The sequence below is a fragment of the Talaromyces atroroseus genome (genome assembly GCF_001907595.1).
Source record: "Talaromyces atroroseus strain IBT 11181 chromosome Unknown scaffold_15, whole genome shotgun sequence".
NCBI classification, from domain to species: domain Eukaryota; kingdom Fungi; phylum Ascomycota; class Eurotiomycetes; order Eurotiales; family Trichocomaceae; genus Talaromyces; species Talaromyces atroroseus.
The window spans coordinates 483,678-502,957 of NW_017971447.1; the positions used below are offsets into that span (position 1 = coordinate 483,678).

General features: G+C 45.9%; 5 protein-coding genes across 5 annotated transcripts; 3 read left to right on the top strand and 2 right to left on the bottom strand.

Annotated features, from left to right (window-relative positions):
* Positions 1-1,382: 1,382 nt before the first annotated feature.
* Positions 1,383-2,924, top strand: UA08_08745 (hypothetical protein; the record flags this gene model as incomplete). The annotated part of the gene is made up of 1 exon (XM_020263643.1): positions 1,383-2,924. The coding sequence occupies one exon, from the start codon at positions 1,383-1,385 to the stop codon at positions 2,922-2,924; it is 1,542 nt and encodes a 513-aa protein (XP_020116259.1).
* A 5,849-nt stretch (positions 2,925-8,773) lies between these two features.
* UA08_08746 (hypothetical protein) lies at positions 8,774-11,158 on the top strand (the record flags this gene model as incomplete). The annotated part of the gene is made up of 6 exons (XM_020263644.1): positions 8,774-8,912; positions 8,969-9,254; positions 9,312-9,528; positions 9,597-9,923; positions 9,993-10,636; positions 10,711-11,158. The coding sequence occupies 6 exons, from the start codon at positions 8,774-8,776 to the stop codon at positions 11,156-11,158; spliced, it is 2,061 nt and encodes a 686-aa protein (XP_020116260.1).
* Positions 11,159-11,598: 440 nt separating this feature from the next.
* UA08_08747 (hypothetical protein) lies at positions 11,599-13,134 on the bottom strand (the record flags this gene model as incomplete). The annotated part of the gene is made up of 2 exons (XM_020263645.1): positions 11,599-12,993; positions 13,063-13,134. 2 exons carry the CDS (start codon positions 13,132-13,134, stop codon positions 11,599-11,601), a joined length of 1,467 nt encoding a protein of 488 aa, XP_020116263.1.
* Positions 13,135-14,177: 1,043 nt separating this feature from the next.
* UA08_08748 (hypothetical protein) lies at positions 14,178-16,220 on the top strand (the record flags this gene model as incomplete). Its single annotated transcript, XM_020263646.1, has 5 exons — positions 14,178-14,440; positions 14,659-14,695; positions 14,773-15,095; positions 15,175-15,431; positions 15,508-16,220. 5 exons carry the CDS (start codon positions 14,178-14,180, stop codon positions 16,218-16,220), a joined length of 1,593 nt encoding a protein of 530 aa, XP_020116264.1.
* Positions 16,221-16,905: 685 nt separating this feature from the next.
* On the bottom strand, positions 16,906-18,614 carry UA08_08749 (hypothetical protein; the record flags this gene model as incomplete). The annotated part of the gene is made up of 5 exons (XM_020263647.1): positions 16,906-17,102; positions 17,182-17,264; positions 17,331-18,077; positions 18,139-18,336; positions 18,403-18,614. The coding sequence occupies 5 exons, from the start codon at positions 18,612-18,614 to the stop codon at positions 16,906-16,908; spliced, it is 1,437 nt and encodes a 478-aa protein (XP_020116090.1).
* Between the last annotated feature and the right edge of the window lie 666 nt (positions 18,615-19,280).

Below are 19,280 nucleotides of genomic sequence, written 5' to 3' on the forward strand. Positions count from 1 at the left end.
CTAATAAGAGGCTTATATGGGCATATTTGGCGAACATGTTTCCAGAAGCGATACGGTCAGGAATATGGGAACAGCTAGGAACAGAAAATAGAAGCCGAATACGGTTTTAGCTGCCAACCGTAACTGTCCGGTTGTGTGCAAGCATCAAAGACACAGAATACTCCGATTTAGGTTGTCTCGATCGACACATAAGAAAGGCGAGAAAGGCTGCTCTTAATTTAATTCTAGGCAGCAACGTTGTCTCTAGCTCGGCTGCTATTTGGCGCCCTAGACCACTAGCCCGGGCGAAAGTAAGCAAAGCTTGATTCCCAAGCTAGATTTCTTTGGACACTGTCAGCATGGAATAGCTGTCCATTGTTTGCGCTGGTTTGCTCTCATTTGTTCGCTCGACGCTGGCAAGTCTCTCTCTTTGATGCATCTATTCATGCTTTTTTTTTTGTCTCGAACATACCAACTCGCTGCCTGTCGCATTTTGAGTCTTTTTTACATCCTCGTATCCGCAAATGAACTAACTATATTGAGGATTACGCGGCCTTTTTTGGTGTTATTTATAGGTACAAGATCAACATGCACACGCAATGCCAAATGGCTACGTGGCGAGCGACGAGCAGATTATACTTACGAGAATCATGCTCCAAGAACTAGAGCTAGAGGTGACAGCTTCTCGCGCCTAAGAATAGTGGTGGGAAGCTATACAGCTATACCAAGCCCTAAGAGCGTTAAAACCTTTCAAGTTTCCTTGTGGCCCACACGTTTCCGCATGAACCTAAAGCCAAGAAACATCTTAACTATCCTCCTGATCTACTCTTTGAAACTTACATTTTCCCACCACTTTTTTCTCCATTGGCAATGAATTGCTTCGCTTCCCGCAGAGGAATGGCTTAGGGATACCGAGCAAGTACGCCCGGTCAGGAAGCCCTGCTTGTTTCTCCCATTGGCCTTGGTCAAAATATTTATACAGGAAAACAGAACGCAAATCGATATGATTGACTTCACTCACTGTAAGCGCTATCCGTGTTCTATTGCATTTTCTCTTAAAAGGATCGTTGAGCAGAAATTTGATACTGGCTACAGGGTCGTCCAGGATTCGTGAAACATGGCATTCAAACTTTTTTCTCCATGGATATGATAAACTTCCAACCATGATGTCAGAAATGCCATCTTTCCTATCGCCGCCATGGACTTCTGCTAAGATTTTTGGCGTACGGACTATGCGACAGGCCACAATTATTGGATGTTTGGCTTTAGCAATAACAATGGCAGTAATGTTCTACGTTTTGAACTCTTTCACACCATATCGGGCTTCAACACAGGGCCAGTCTCATGCAATAAATAACCAAGAATATTGTAAGAAATACAGCGGACAGACCATCGGCGCTAACATGATCTTCTCAACACTTTCAAAGCATCTTCCACCCGACGACCAATGGGATAAATTGTTGAAACAGGCGGATACAACTGGCGCATTGCTGACGCATGATATGGCCGTGCAGACGCGCAAATACTCCGACCTTTTCGAGCCATGGGCTAAACTACACATTTCACTCGCTGACCACACATTCTACTCACGGGAAGATGTTGTGGAGTACCTTCACTGCCAAGCCGACGCTGCTAGCATGAACCAGTCCCATGTTCTACACACTATTCAGCTATATGATGCATATAGATCACTCGTTACGAATATGGGGCAAAAGCTTTTTCCTTGGACAGCGCCGTATTTTCCAGACCATCTTTCATTGTATACCCAAACGAACAACGGGGGACGGGGAATAGTCTTTACGGCCGGGAATAACCAAGTGTCCTTCATATTAACTTCTATTATCACTATACGGAAGTTAGGATGTACCTTGCCAATCGAGGTCATGTATCTCGGTGCTTCGGATTTGAGTCCCAACATGCGACAGAAGATTGAGTCCTATTCTGGTGTTGTAACTCGGAACTTGGAACACATGATACAGACTGGGAATGGATGGAAACTCGAAGGATTCGATATGAAACCGTTTGCAGTCCTAGTTTCATCATTTCGAGAAGTGATACTAGTCGATGCAGACGTCGGCTTTCTCAAGAATCCAGAATCTTTGTTTCTCGATTCTGGGTATGTGGAAACTGGCACGTTGTTCTTCTATGACCGGGTCCACAGCAAGAACGATGGTCGTAATGATTGGGTGCGAATAGCGATGCCAGAGCCCTTCAGTGACAAGGTTGATAAGAAGTTGAAACTAAGCGAAGAACTTGGTGTAACGAGAGAGGACCAAGAGAGCGGAGTGGTTTTGTTCGACAAGTCGAAGCATTTCATACCGCTGTTTCTGATTGCCTGGCTTAACGGTCCAAACAGACATGGGAGCCCCGAAGGTATCTCGACCAAGGGGTTTTATGATGTTTTCTATGGTGACAAGGATAGTTACTGGTTTGGCATGGAGCTTGCAGGAAGTTCAGACTACTCCTTCAGTACTGGTCCCTTGGCTTCTACAGGTAATCTCTCCAAAATCTTTCAATACACGGGAGATCAGAATACGAAGAACGCTATAAAGCTTGACGAACATGCATACAACTCATTCCATGGCATTGGTATCCTGAAAGAGGATCCCCATCTCGGACGAACTATCTCTACTTTTGACCGTGACGTGAAAGTGTGCTCTTACCAGATACTTCATATGGACCGCGATCAGTCTCCCTTATGGTATAACGGATGGATATCCGACCAGAAGAAGTCGACGCTACAGATGGGAAATGTTTGGGAATTTGAACATTATATGGTCGAGGGCCAGGTAACCAACGGCAATAATCCGTGGAGTTGGCTTGAAGGCTTCAAGGGGTGCCTGGAGGGACGGGAATTAATTGGTTTCACCGATTCAGAGAAGAAAATTTTCCAGCAGGCGATAGACGCCGCAAAGGACTTGGGAATAGTAAAAGTGCCGCCTTAATAGCCGCCGTTAGGAAGGTCAATGGTTCTGGACAACAGCTGTTCAAACTCCGGCATCGCATGTGTTCATTGTAACTTTGATATCGGATTTGAGTCAAGTGGTGGAATCATGTGAATACCTAGGTGCGTTTAGGAACTATATACCGATTCGTTATATATTACCTAGGTATTAAGGCATTAATGGATACATATCTTGATCAGTCCTATCCTTGAAATCCATCTTGTTAAGTTGCTGGAGGTGTGTTGAATCGTATCTAGGAACTCATTGGGGCTTCGTAGCCCTAGTTATAACCTAGATATGGTAACGAGACCCGTAAAGAGGTGTGATTCTATCTATTCGTGACCATACTCACACATGTTGGAACAGATTTATTTACATAGGCATATCTTACATATATAGCAAATAACATGAAATAAACCCTTAAGATCAAGATATATAGTTCTTTCCACCATCGAACGTACGCACTTTTTGGAATATCTTTCAAGAATAAGAGTAATGTTCAGATCACAGATTCTGGCCTAGGGCTTTGTAAGATTGGAGCTTCATTTTTACTCAAAGTCTATTCCAACATCTCCTTTCCCTGTTGACAGAATTACCAGGGACAATCTCCAACACCTCCTATTTCGAGTTACGAGGGAAAAAATCTTAGATCTGTACACAACTACAACTTACCATGAAAGGAAGGAGCTCGCGTGACTGGCTTTTTCACATCAAAACTATCTATAAGCGAAACGCTGAGATACCGATGGAAACCGAGAGAAAGCTTGACTATCTTGTGAAGACAAGAGGGAGAATCAATTAATTTAAGTCAATTCAAGGCTCGATGCAACCTGCATGTCGAGAAAGCTCAAAATTGAGACTTTGGCATGAAATCCCAGACCGTTATTACACGACCATTGAAAATTACCTATCTAGATCACAACAACAGCTTCCTGTTTGGGGAGTGGGGATGATATCGGTCATCGCTCATCGCGGCGAGGTGTATAATGCGAAATAGTCGGAATCACTTTTCTGGCAAAAGCCAGGATAAGAAGATGCGGATAGCGACGTTGTGGTCTGTCATGGTGTGTTCCTGGAATACTACCCAATTCGGACTATTTTCAAGGTTGTATAACGATATAACAACGTAGACTCGCGCACCGCTGGCAGACGGCTAGTTTAGCTAGTTATGCACTGATCTCCATAATAGTATAGCCAATGCAAGTGATACTATCTCCCCGGACGAGAACTGATCATTTTTATGGAGAATTCTATTTTTGTTGACCTTTTTCTCTCAATTGGCTGTAGAGGACGTTGAATATCAAATTCTGCATTCCGCTTTAAACGCTGATTAAAGAGGCCATCCACGTTTCTTTGACAAGATGCTACCTAGCTGTGCATCTAGGTGCCTAGCGTTCGGTAAAGCGTCGCGGAGATACACATGCATCCAGGCATATAACTCAAGGCGCGGGGCAAATACATACATAGAACGAATCCTCTCTCGCTCGCGACAATACACAGCATTGTTTCTCTCCACGTTATCTCTCCTTTCTCCGCGTCCCGAACGCCGTCTTCCTGAACAGCGCATCCTCTTATCTTTCTACTCCGCTAGGTACGTACCCACGATAGGAAATTAGGCGTCCCGGCCTGCCCGTTGTTATGTCGAGCGGTGTAACTGGTCCATGTGTTTTTAGCGTAGCATAACTTTATCCTATATAAAATATGCATCGACCATGAAATTTGTGCACGTTCCTATCAATTGCAGCCGCATGGTTTAGTATGCCATTTCATGGCTTCGGGGCTGACCATGCATAACAATCCAAAACAGCCACCAAGACATTAATTAACACGGCACTTAGATCAGTACTAATGTAAACTAATATCTGCATCCTAGTCTTGAGTTACATAGAGCAATTTTACAAAGACCGAGGCAATTTTTAATAACTAACAACCATGCAGCTCATGCTGACAAAGCTGCCCTTTTGGAGCTTGGGTAGAGTATGGATTTACACGCTTTAGCAACAACCATTGGCACTTCACGATATTCACCCATCCAATTCGGTATAACTAACCGACCGTTGCAAGGTCTCTCGGGACCGTGCGTAACCGACCTCTGCAAGGCATTCGGAGTCGGGTTCACACACCATGCCGCTAGGTGTTGGCTGTCTAGGTAAGTATACGGATAATACCGAAAGGGACAGATGAGGGATATTCGTATAATACCCTTATCACGCCACTTCATGCATGATTGGTCAGCCTTAACCGTGGGTGTATAAGTAAATACCTAACTATCCTCTTGATATGACGATATCACCACTGTCAATGGTTTCATCCTTTGATACGACGAAAAGATAAACCTTCAAAGTGAAACTAGTGCTCATTTCACATCTGGCATGTGGAGCTATCGACTCTGTAATTATTAAGAATTATGTTTTGCATGTGAAGCTTGCCGTTGCATATCATCATCTACTTCCGTAATTGGCAAAAGATTTAACGAACCTCGCCACCACCCGCACATCGAATATCATAAGGCATAACATATTATAGGCGTATAAGTTGCAACGCCATCGGTTAGTGGAGGAAATGGCTGCAGTAGTTTCCTCTAAGCGAAACACTATAGGCAAGGCATCTTGGCATAGACCCTTCCAAATTCGAGACGTGCTGGTTTGTACGGCTGGAATGCTCGGAGGCACTCGTTCAAAGTTCGTCTTATCATTTCAGTCTGCCGACACTGCCGACCAGTGACTAGCTGTACCATGAGGGTTGTGTATTGCTTGAATTGGCGGATGAGTACTGGAATTAGTTCCACGCGTGTGTGTATGAGTGAGGATTCCGGAAACATGTCTGGGACGTGTAACCAGATCTTATACACAACCGTACCTGCTAAAGTGTAGCCCTCGAATCTTCCATTCTCGTTCCATGCTCGGGAGATCCAAGCTCCACGTAGTGGATAACTTGGATAGAGTGCCCAATTCCGCATCGCAAGGCGGGAACTGGGGCAACGTTCCCCGGACGGCTTTCTCTTCGGTTTTCCTGCTACAGATTGCCTATTGACTGCTTGGTGGACGGAGACGGCTGCCGGATTAGGCACGCTAGTAGGGCTAGCTTAGAGAGCGCCAATGAATGACCCTGGGAAGCTTTTTGTAGCATCATTCAACAACCATGCACACAATTATGGATGTTTAGAGCTCTTCTCATCTCAAGCGCAGAGACGCTGTAAGACCGAAAAGCACTGATCGCATAGGTGCTCGTAACTAACATAGCGAACTATTTATCCACTGCGATCTTTCGAGTGCTATCAAAGCACGATCAGGATTAGCTAGCATCTCCGAGGCCCAGTTGATATAGTGATACTTGTTATTTATAGTATGAATGTACTAGAGCACACAACCTTCGCGCGCTAATGCGTACGGGGTTTGTCGGTTCGAGACATCGTCGAGTTTCTTCCCACCACGTCACTTCATGCTGACATGCCCTCATACTCAGCACTAGCCAATGTGATATGGCTTGTTCAGATTTACGGGATGACGCCGCATTAGCGGGATTCATTATCACTTTCTCCGAGTTTCGGGGTGAGAATGAGTAAATTTATTTGCAGAGTAAGCGCCAGAAAATCCTCCACTTGGCATCCAACAACCGTACCATGTCTCTGCTGAAGAGCTCGCCAGTAAACCCTGGGGCATCCATGCCATGCATTTCCGGTTTGTTATCTATGCAACGTGGGCCGGCTACTGGAAAAGGACGGAAAATGCTCATTTGTTGGTAGCTCCAAATTTCACATACAGCGTCTCTCCCTCCTTCTCTCTCTCTCTCTTAGGAACTGGAATGCTCTAGTGGCGTCGGGAAGATCACTAGATCAGCAGCTAGCGCTGTTCGAAATCAGTCTTGTGTCTAGATTCACGGGCTCCATTTTTCCGAAAAGTATACCTTGCGCCACCCCAGAAAATCGTTATGTATCAAGTTATACGAGGTAGATCAAGAAAGTTCAGATTATAGAAAGATATCGCTGCCTAGGTGGCCTGTGATATCGATGGATGCACAGCATGGAACGATTGTTACATCCCGCGGCCCCAGGCCATATACACCTGCGTACAGACAAAACCATCTCCTTCCTAATGTGTAGGCAAATTGATGAGCAAGATTACGAGCATTGTTAGTGACTGTTATTTTTATTTTCAACCAACAGTACTAGCACTCTGGGCGTCGCAATGTCCTAGAAATCGGGATCAACTCGGAGGAGGATGCTGCATAGCTCTGCATCCCTCCTCGCGGTGGAGGCCACCAGGGACGGAGAGACCACTGAAAGCCTCGAAAATCTAGAGATTCAGTGAAGCTTGGCCAACCCTTAGGCCCACCAGGAATAGCGGGCTAAGCCGTAATTTAAATACAGCTAGCGAGCAGTGATATAGCCAACTCTTGTGAAGATTAACGGGGGCCCTATATTGTAATGATTTAATCTGACAGCAATACGCGTTATGAATTATAGACAAGGGGCAGCTACTTATAACTAGTAGCTACTGGATTACTCACGTCGCAGCCGAATAAGTAAGCAGCGGGCCAATCTTCTTCCCAGACCGAAGGCTAAACGAGCAATCTACGGTGACGGAGGGCTATTTCAGTGATGCTATATTAGTCGGATATGATAGCAGGCATTAGTTAACTACCTGGAAGCAAGATATATGTCTATGTCTACTTGTTCGGATTATAGGCTGTGGACTAACGCAAGTGAAAGACAGAATATGCAGGTTACATTCACACCTATTCTAGAATAAGTATGTAGGAAGGCGTCGATACACCACCTTCTGCGAGGCATCACGGAACGTGTATCGATAACCATCCATATAGCCCTATCCCGAGCAATCATCTCATCCGAATTCAGACCCGCCAGCACAGCTGTACATGCATGCAATTGCTTGTGCCATGCTGTTCTTGTTATCTTCGTTTAATTGCTAGCTGGAAATTGGGCGAAAGCCTATTACCTAATGCTGTACGAAGCCCCTCCCACCGAGACTTGTGGTTTGGGGCGAGGAATTCATACGTACATGCGTATTAGTGAGCTACATCGTATAGACACAAATATTGAGTTATGGTTGGTAGGCATAAGGCACGCCTTCGCCTTGGCCCCCACGTCTTCGTAGCTCCCAACACTTGTAATGGGCTAGAAACGATGGTAACAGTTAACCCTGGTTAATCAGTAGTCAGAGAGCATTGCATGCTAGGTAAGCAATCCCGTAATCGCTCATATCTGATTATATACGTACCGCTAGAGCAGTTTAGCTCCGCCGGCCGGTGTGACAATTGTGAACAATATTGGAGACTGAGAAAAGGCTACGAACGCCACCCGACAGGCTAGTCGATCCCTCCAATGCTTAGTTAGCTAGTGCTCAGTTTGCAGACTTGCAGAAATAGGGCCTCAGCTACGGGCTTGCCTTAAACAAGCTTCGGCGTGGCCCTAGTCTCCCAAGGTTTCATCCAACGCTGGACGGTAGATCGTCTATATTGAAACATATCTTATGATATGGTTTGTGGTTACAGCTGAGCCGTTAGCTAACACGAAAATCTTCCGTAGCACGGTCAATTGGACTGTTGCTAATCTGGCATATCCACAGGCCCCACCTCGTGTTCTTGCAGACAGGTATGTTCCAAGTAGGGAATACGTCCGTAAATTACAAACAAGCCTGCGTACGTAGTTCTCCGTTGGTATAAATAAATGTACCAGTCACACGTCTTGCGAATGGTAGACATACCTATTGTTAAGCTTTTGATACAGCCTGCAACGAACGACCTTCCGACCGAACCAGCAGCACCCATGACAGTAACCAGGATGGCGGATGGTGAGCATCCAGACATGAACAGAGGCTTCTCTACACATGAGCCGGCATGCGATCAATGTCGAATCAAGAAGACAAAATGTGACAGGAGGTCACCGCAATGCGGCACCTGTGTGCGAGCAGGACTCCAATGTATATATTCCGAGCGGACCAAACGAACTAACTATACAAAGAAGCTGTAAGTGGTCTACGACTGACTCTGTGCTTCGTACTCTCTCTTAAGATATGTGAAAGTTGACATTGTCGTTGGCTACAGGATGCTGGATATCGGCGAGCTGGCCGCACGCCTAGAACGATTAGAGAACGCAGTAGACCGCTGTACATCGGTACTCACAGCTCTGTCCAATAAGACTACAATGTCTTCAACTCCAACGCCTGATAGCGCAGTTGGGTTTGAGCGTGATGAGGAAGACATGCAAGCGGTGCATACCATTCAGAACGGCGCTCTCACCACTGACGAAGAACGAATAGTGGATACGGATGGTGGCTATCGCAGTCAGAACAAGGATGACAGGAAACGGTAAGAGGAAATCAAGTACCAACATGCCATTGGTATTGTAGACTGACTTGGTACTAGGCATTATCGAGCTACTTCCATGGAATCTCTGTTCAGCAGCATCCACAATAGTATTGATAAGTGCTTGAAATGTTATACACAGTCGACCGATCCTATGGAAGATCATATTTATAATGAATTGCTTAAGACCAACCAACTGTGGATGGACCAATTCAACGATAAATCGTTGACTGCCGACCTTTCCGATGATGGGCTACCTCCAACTCCTCCTTCAAAGGTTGGTGTCCCATTCGAATATGATCTTATTTCCCTTTTTTAAAGTCACGAATCTAATAACACTCATAGGAACTGCTCGATTCTTTGACCGATGTTTACTTTCGACAAGTGAATACCATACTGCCGGTTCTATCACGCGAGCGCTTTTATGGACATTTATACAGCATTTCCGAAATACAGGATGACTCTGCCTGGGTTATCATTTCGAACAACCTTACCATTCAAAGCCTATATCAAGTAGTTCGCTTAGCAGTGCAAGGATCTGAACAACTTGTGCCGATGGCAATGCACAAGGAAGTTGTACAGCCGTTCCTAGAGAATGCCCGAAGAGCATTCGCACATATCAAATCTTTGCATAGTCCGCGCTTAATCAACGTGCAAGCCATAACTTCACTTGTGAGTTATTCCTAATGTGTTTCTCTCACGAGGCCTGCACTAGTCTAACGCCCTATGAACCATAAATAGTTCTTGATTGCGATGGACCATTTTCAAATGGAAACAGCAGATGTTCTCCTCGAGCAGGCCTGTCGACTTGCACTTGATGCTGGCATCCATCATGAAAATAACGGAACGTTCATCTACTCCCCAGCCGAGATTAAGGAACGTCGAGGGCTGTTTTGGACTCTGTTCGTTCTGGATAAGAACTGGTCTCTGATCAAAGGCCGCAACCCTTTCATTCCTCTACAGACTTGCTCTATTCCTTTCCTGACGCCAGATACAACAAATGAAGCCGATAATGTACTCGAGAAGTACTTCTTGGTGCGGATCCGTCTTGCTATGATTCAAGAGCAAATCTATCTAGATCTGTATTCTAGTCAAGGGAAAAGGCGGCAACATACCCTTGACACCATTACGGTCTTGGATAATTTGCTACAGCAATGGTACAAAGAGCACACTGCACTTCTGGATGTATCATTATTGAATGGCCCTCAATCTGCACTGGCCTTGGAAATTCTATTCCATTACCAAAACTCAAGAATACTGGTTCTTAGTTGTGTCGATGAATGGTCTTGCCGGGCGGCTTGCGTGAATTTGTCCAGAGAAAGCATTATGATTCTCCAAAATTTGAACCAATCACGAGGCATCGAAAAGCACTCTGCTCTTCACCGGTATATATTCTTCCTTTTATAATTATTGTGAGCCGACGCAGTTGGAACAGTAGCTAACGCGTGGGTATCTATAGTGGCCTACAACTTGTTCCATTCGCAGGATTTACAGAGCTCGTACAGAGCATTTTGAACTCTGTGGGACAGCAGGACGCGCCAATCACAAGCCTGAAAAGTGACTGTGATCTGCTGAGAAGCGCTGTTGAGATCATCGAGAATATCACCAGCCCTGAATCACCAAATACTTACGGTTTCAAACTTCATAGTACTGCGTCACGCTGCTTGGATCTTGTATCAAATATTGTCAGCTATGCAGAATCGCGATCAACGATGGCAATTGGCAGTACCACTGAAGTGGTCACCCCCAAGAACAGAAAACAGAAATTCGAACCCCAGATGGTCAAGCCACTGGAAACCTTTAATTCGAATAACATTTACGACATGTTTGATGATTTCGATATGACTTATGACCCCTCAACCCAGACGATAGTCCCGTCAACGGCAACATTTCCTTTTCTTTCATGAGTGTGCTTGGGTTGTGACAACTCTTTTTTTGTTTTTGCGTATAGAATTATTCAGTTACTCGCTGCACTAGATATCCATTTATTGTTTTTTCTCACAGGTTAATTGTCTAAGTTAGAAGTTAGAACGAAGTTCGAAATACTTATAACAGGAGTTGACATAGTTCAAACTATCCTTACTACATAAGCTAATCGAATAATGCTTGAGATTCCCTGGGATGGGCTACATAAGTAGTAGCTACTAAACACAAACGTTGGCAACTTAACACATGAGACAGGCCGTAATTCCATACCTCATGAATAACAATCTATGTTTTCGCCATTCTATATGTCTATTTGCATAAGATACCGCTTCATAAGCTTAGTATTGACAATGATGGAAAAGCCTTGATATTTTGTTTGCCCCCCCCCCCCCCCCCCTTTCCTTTTTGAAGGCATTACTCGTTATAAAATCTGGTAACGGCTCCTCTCCCGTAATGTCGGGCCCCATTTCCACAAAATGAAAGGCGCTGGAATACCGATAAAAATGGCAATGAAGGCAAGGACACTATTTCCCCATCCATAATCCAGTGCCTCAAACATGTAGGGCGCAAACAGTGGAAATCCAAAACCAGCGAGAGACCGCAAAAAGACCAGGACAGCTCCTGCTGATGCGGCATACGTTCTGTATGTATCGACGACATAGACCTGGCAGCATTGATATCCAATTCTTACTCCGATTCCAAAGATTGCGGCCCCAATATCTGGCATAATCCACTGAATCTGAGCCTGCGCACTCCATCCGTACCAGAAGAGACCAATTGGAACCAAGATGGCTGAGACGAGCAGCATGGGTAGACGATATTCTGGCTGTCCCGCACCCGTGCCACTTTTTGCCGATAAGCGCCGATAGATGATGTCGTTGATTCGTGCGGTACCTTGTGTACCGATGGCATATCCGATTCCAAGTGAAAGATAGTTCAATCCGCCAATACTTATACTCTCACCGTAAACGCCGGTCCAGAGGGAGGGGAATGTAGTCAACATCAAGTAAGTAAGACCATATAGGTAGGCGACGTATAACGTGAGCATCTGGCAGATTGGCTGGGTGAATAGGAAGATGAATGGCCTTGCAAGTGCTGTTCTCAAAATTATTTTCATACTGCGGCCCCCCTTTTCCCACTTTGTGTATAATGCATCATTTCCCGTTTCCGCTCGTAACGCTCGTGCTTTGTCACCAAGAAGCTTCGGTGCATACGTCTCCCTAAGGACAAGGAAACCAAACACTTGGATGACTGCATCGGCAATCGTGAGGGAGTAAAATATCCAGCGCCAATTGCTGTACTGCGTGATAAATCCACCCACGATGGGGCCTATGGTTGGGCCAAGCAGGGTCACCATAGTGAATAGGCTGATCGCGGTACCACGCTCCTCTGGTCTCCAGCAGTCTGCGAGGACACCGGCTCCAATCACAAGAGGAGCACTTCCACCCAATCCGGCAAAAAACCGACAGACAATGAGTTGAGCCGAGTTTTGAGCAAATCCACAACCGAGATTGAAAAATAGGTACATTATATTGGATACTTGCAAAACTTTTACTCGTCCATAGACTTCGGAAAGAGGCGCTACTGCAAATGGGCCAAATGCGTATGCTAAGATGAAACTCGACAATGTCAAGTTAAGCATGAATGATGAAGTAATGTTCAGATCCTCGCCAATTGAAGATAAGGCTGGAGCTGTCATTGAAGTTGATGTTGGGGATATGAAGCTGAACCCAGCTACACTGATTGTGACCAGCCATCGTCTGCGAAACGGCCAGTTCACCGGATTTGTGGGATCATTGGGTCCATCCCAGTCCACCTGTTACGACCATGATTAGCACATAGAGAGCCATGCTTGAACGAAGACGAAGGTTTGTGCGTCACTTACCAAGTTGTCGTCTGTAGTAGAAACTGCGGGAGGCTTTAGACTAGCGGCCGCGGCTTTTTCGACGTCGCCCATACTGACTGTGTGGTCAATGCTGGAAGTTGAAGAGGCTACAAGTTTGACTGGTACAGTTCTCTTATGAGGATCATATATTGAAATAGATTTAATCTAGAGCAGTCGTACATGAGTTTAGCAAGAATTTCAGGAGCCAAGCTTTCTTTAAGGCAAGATATACAGTGTTTATTCAATCTACGGCAGTTGAACAGCCAAGAAGTTAGCTGTTTTGCGGCCGTTTTCCTAATTGTGCATAAGAAAATTATACCGCAATAAAACAAGCGATATCGCTTATTTGGCGAATTCGGATGTCATCGGGGCTTTTGGGGCCAATTATGGGGCCAGTTGCCTTAGAAGACTATTTCTAACCCCCGTTGTAAGGGGCACTTCGTAATGTAATGACACTACGTACTAGGGGTAACAAATTAAACTACTGTGGGACCACCCGCCCCACGCGGCTTCAGCCTTCTAGAAGGCAAGCGAGCCGACCCGCCGGCGGGCTCCACAGCGGGCCGGTCTCACGATCAGGGTTGGGCTCGATTCGATTTTCCGGAGGCAGCATGGGCCGGCAAGTAAAAATTACGTACAGAATACTACATCGTATGACAACAGCTGCACATGCTAATCACATAAACTCCGTTGGCCCTCAGTACTTTCAAAAGGAAAGATGATTACACGAAAAAGCTACACGAATAGAACGTTCTATTGGCGAATAATATCTAGAAGATGCTTTCATATTGTAATTTCGAAATGCATGATCACTCGAATCTAGGAAGCGTTTAATTTTTCTGAGAAAAGAGGAAGGGCGATAATATGCTATCGGCCCGAATCTATCCCGTCTTCTCAGGTTTGCTGTCATTGCACCATTCCGTTTTTAGCTTGCATCCTTCTATAGCGTCCTAGGACGCTCAATAATATATATGCAATAGCCCGTTGGCCAGAGATAACCAAAATTCTTGGGTGTCATTTTAGGACAATAAAGTCGATTGGTATACGAGAGCTCGTTGGCTAGAGATAAGAAAATATAGGAGTTCCTTGCAGAAGTCAACGCCACAAATCTCATGATGCCTGCTATTAGTTCCGAGAAAGAAACATCCGATGTCCGCCTCGACAGTCGAGGTCAGAGGCTACTACCTTCAGTAATCGAGCAATTGGCCAGCGATGTCCCGGAAAAGGCATGGGCTTCCATCCCCTTATCCGCGGACATCAAGGCCGGCTTCAAGGATATCTCGTTCCGGCAGCTAGCGAAGGTAATCGATGCACTGGCATGGTGGATAGAATCCCGCATCGGTCGAAGCAGCACGTTCGAGCCAGCGGCGTACCTGGGGTAAGATTCTCCACACGTCTTTTTTCCGCGATGGTTTAGAATTTAGACAAATCAATGGCGGTCGTTGGCTGATTTTCATTCTATATTTAGAGCTTCGGATCTGAGATACAACATTATGATGATTGCGTTGATCAAAACCGGCTACAAGGCAAGAAATTGTGGATCCGCAAATGCTCGCATTCGTGCTAACCATAGCAGATGCTATCAATGACTTCTAGGAATACTATCGGCGGGCATTTGGAGCTTCTGAACCAGGTCCGATTATCTCGCCTATGCAGTGATTTCTCGATATTGGTAGAATTAGCTCACTTACTTTTCTGTAACTATGGCAGACTGATTGTACAAAATTTCTCTACTCGAGTGGACCCAACGTCGATGAGTTAATCGACGCCAAGCCGGATTTAATCGCCTTCAAGATTCCTGAGCTAGAGGAGCTTCTTGCCGAAAAAGATGCCCCCAGGTACCCATATGACAAGTCCTTCGAGGAAGCACAGTTTGACCCATTTATGATTATACATACATCGGGGACTACTGGGAAGCCGAGGCCAATTGTGTGGTCTCACAGCATTTACGCGACAGTCGATGCCCAAAGCATTCCAGAAACCCTTGGTGGTCGGGAAAATATATATGCGCCGATGGGAAGATGCAAAAGACAGTACGTGCCAATCACAATGGCCTTTCGCTTTTCAGGGTATGATAAGAGCGCATCTAACGTATTATGCATTTGAAAATAGCTTCAGTACAATGCCGGTTGCGCATAGCTCCTCCTTTGTGCGGTTTTTGAGATGCTTACTTCTGGGAGTCACGTTCGTGGTTCTACCGGGCCGCGCTATTGGTACTGATCCGGAGTCCATTGCAATTGTGGCCGATGTCCTAGACTACGGAAATGTTGATGCCGCGCATTTTGTTCCTGGAATTCTGGAACTTCTGAGCAGGGATTCGCATCACCTAAGACGGTTATCTAAGCTAGGATTCATAGGCTGGGGAGGAGGTATGCCCAAAAAGTGGACATCAAAATGGCTCCGAGAGTCCGAGTACAGCAGCAGGGCTAACTTATTCTCGTCTAGGGCCGATATCAAAATCCACTGGCGAAATTTTGTCCTGGGGTTGCAAGAATACAGTCTTCCACAACAGTCTTGGCAGCAGTGATGGCGGTGCATATGTTACGTACCGGACTGATCCAGAGGATTGGGAGTACATCTGCTACTGTCCGTACTCTAATGGAATAGAATGGCGTGACCACGGAGATGGCTTATACGAGATGGTTGTAGTCAAAGATCTTAAGCTATCATTGTTCCAAGGACCTTTCAAGATACACCCGAAGCTACAGGAATGGTCGACAAAGGACTTGTATTCCAAGCACCCAACGAAGCCCTACCACTGGCGACACGAGTCAAGAATTGACGATCTCATGGTTTTCGCAAATGGATCCAAGTTTAATCCGGCCAGACTTCAGTCTCTTGTCCAGGAGCATCCAGATGTCTGGTCTGCTGTTGTGACAGCCGGTTCAACCCGTGTTCGTGCATCCTTGATCATCGAATTGAGGGACAGCGAGATAAACTATGGCAAAAGAGAAGAAATTTTGGAAGAAATCTGGAACATCGTCTTGAAGGTTAACGAGACTAGCCCAATTCAAGGCCAGATCTGGAAGTCTCTGATTTTAATCGCGCCTCCCACCAAACCATTTCCTCGAGCGAGTAAAGGAACAGTTCAGATTACCGCAACGGTCGAATTATTTAAAACTGAGTTGAATGATCTCTATGAAGCGGCCACTGCTTGAGCTATCCATGGATGTTGTCTGTTTCTTTTCTGTCACTTTTTTCCTTCTTATCCCCTTTAGAACTGGCTCAATAAAAATTTATTTCCTCAAAAATAATAGGGTGTGAATCCTTTTTGCCAAGGTGCGTGATTGACTTAGGTCCACCGATAAGAAGTTCAAATATCTATTCAACGTTGTATTATCTCCACCCCTTGCTGTAATTGTTGGGAGCATGGGGGCATTATTTTCTGAGGTTATGGAATTGATTGGATACAATTGTGATCAAACCTTGTCTAACTCGGACTTGTGGAGTTAAATAAACGGCTTAATTGTATTTTAATTAATTGCCAAGGTGCTTATATGGTTGTTTTTAGCTTGTTGTTGAGTTATGCATGGCCTCCTTAGTTACATATCTAGGTATATACCCGGAACAGAACTAGTTAAGAGAATATGGTGTAAATAGCCGATGTGTCCCTTGATTATTCTTGTCTATATGTGACCCATTTCTTCCCAAATTCATGAACGAACATGCGATATCACAATTTGCTGCCGAACAAATTCAAATGGTGTTTCTGGTACAACATGATAAGAAGAGGAATCCTTTCGATGCAGACATATATGCCCGCGATTCACTTGCCACCCGTTGATCTTTTGACACTTTCTGTGAACCTTGTTTCTCATTAAACACGTTAGTGACGTCTACACTTCAATTAGCAGGAACAGCTGTTGGCTCAACAGCGGCGGGCGCGGCAGCTGCCGGAACAGGCACAGCAGTCTCTGGGATGGCAGCAGGGGTCTCCGGGGCTGCAAAAGTCGTCTCTGTTGTGACGGCAGGCTCGTCATCGACTGCCTCAGTTGGGCCAGTATAGAACCCAGCCGGACGCATTAATTTGATGTCACGGTCTGAATTTCAATTGAAGGTAAATCAGTCAGTACAAATATCCTACTAGACTTATCATGTGGATTATTTGTCTTCACTCACGCATAGCTTCATTCCAATGGGCCATGTATCCTGGCAAACGGAGTAGGACAATGAATAGGGGAACGAAATCCGCATGCCAGCCCCTGGTGAAAAACATCAGCGTCACAAACACAGAGAAGCAAATGCAAATTCAAAAAGACAATACGCACAATCCAATACCAACAAACACAACAAAGAGATCAACGTTAGCGTGCAAGTCACGCTTAACGAAGTACTCATCGGTGCTCGCGAGGCGGTCAATCTCCATAGCGATAGGGAGGACGGGATGGGAGTCATTGCCTAAATCCTTTACAATTCCCCTGACACGGGCAATACGTGGGTCGACAGTCCGATACATACGGTGTCCATAGCCGTATAGACGGCGCTCGCCTCTCTTGACGGACTCGATTAGGAGCCTTGCGTTTTCAACACTGCCAACTTTCTGCATCGACTTGAAGGCCGATTCGCAAGCACCCATGTGCAGTGGTCCATAACAGGTGGAAATGGCGCTAATCAAAGAGGAGACGGGGTCACCAAGCGATGATGCAGCTACAAGGAGGGCGAATGTCGAGTTGGTGATCTCGTGGTCGGCTCCCATCGCTCCAGAATGGCGGTAGCTGTTCAACAACAAAGTGTCCGGGTTGCCATCTGCATCCACTCGTCCCAGCATTATCAGCAAGTTCTCGTAGACTGTCTTATCTAGTGAGGGCGAGGTAAATTTGATGCCTTTTCGGTGGCAGTCAGCTATCGCGATAACAGTGATGTAGGCACCGACGGCCTTGACGATAGCTGAACGAATAGCTTCCGGGTTTCTATGCAACGTGGTGCCAGCGTTGTAGGCCGGGAGAATGTCTGGGTTTGCAGCGGCGTAAGCTGCAAGACCGGCTAGAGCCATGGGCACGGCAGGCCCGTTCTGACTATGTATTATCTTCAGAATACGATTCAGCGTATGGATGATGAGAAAGACGGGAAACTCACGGGAATGAGCGAATAGTCTGGGCAACCGAGTCAGCGACGTTGTATGATACCTCAGCAATTTCCTTGCGAAGAGACTCCTTCTGCTCAGGTGTTGGGAGAGTCTCCCAAACCATCAGGTGGAGCATATCCTCGAAGTCGTTATCCCATAGTTGCTGGAAATTGTGGCCTCTAAACAGCAGAACTCCCTTGTTGCCATCACTGTTTAATTGAACTTGTTAGCCGGTTTCTTAGAGTAGTTCCTCAACGGCAAGGTGGAAAACATACACCCAAGTGATTTTCGATTCGTGGGTTGCTGTGTGCTGAACACCAGGATCGAACAATCGGAGACCCTTTGCTACGTGGTCAGCGGGGTTGGTGCCCTCAGCAGGACCAACGATCTTCTTGAAATCGGCGGCTTTCACGCTGTTCCGAGTGATTGGAATCTCGTACTCCTTGGAAGTACGAGAGTCTTTGACAAAGAGTGTACCCTCGGACATGACTGCGGTGGGATGTGACTTCGAAAGGACTGTGGTTTCACGCAAGAGTTTTGTTATTATCCCTCTGGCGGCTAGTCCTCAACAAAATTAGAAGACTTATATTGTTTATGTACGACAACTATACTTGGAACCCCGCGTCTTAGCTACCAGGGGCCGAGACAGCATGTCTCTCGAATGTTGAACTTAGGGTTGGTAAGGGCAGAGGCACCAACGGGCGCCGAGTTCCCTGCGGCCCGTAGCATCTCCGGCGTTACCACAGTATGCCATCCGCATGTAGTATGTGTCCTCGGCCCCCATAGTTGCGAGATTAGTGAGTGAATGAAGTATGCATGCTCTAGGTATTACAGGGAGTGTTTCGTGGTTCTGGAATTCCCACTGGACTGACTATATGGGTCCGCAATGGGAATCACAGCCCCAATATCCTCTTCATTCTCGCTGCTCGCTCATAGTAGCAGCTGGGGCTAGGCTTTGTTTCCAATACGAGCCATATGCACAAAACAGCTATCGAACGCTAGTGGCCGTTTCGCTTTCGGGAAATTGCTTCAGCTCGGAGAGCATATTTCATGGTCCATATCAGGAATTGTCTCATACGGAATGCTCTATATCTGATGTTACTTGATGCTTACTTTTTCCCCGTATAGCTTTACATGGCATGTACGTGATCGG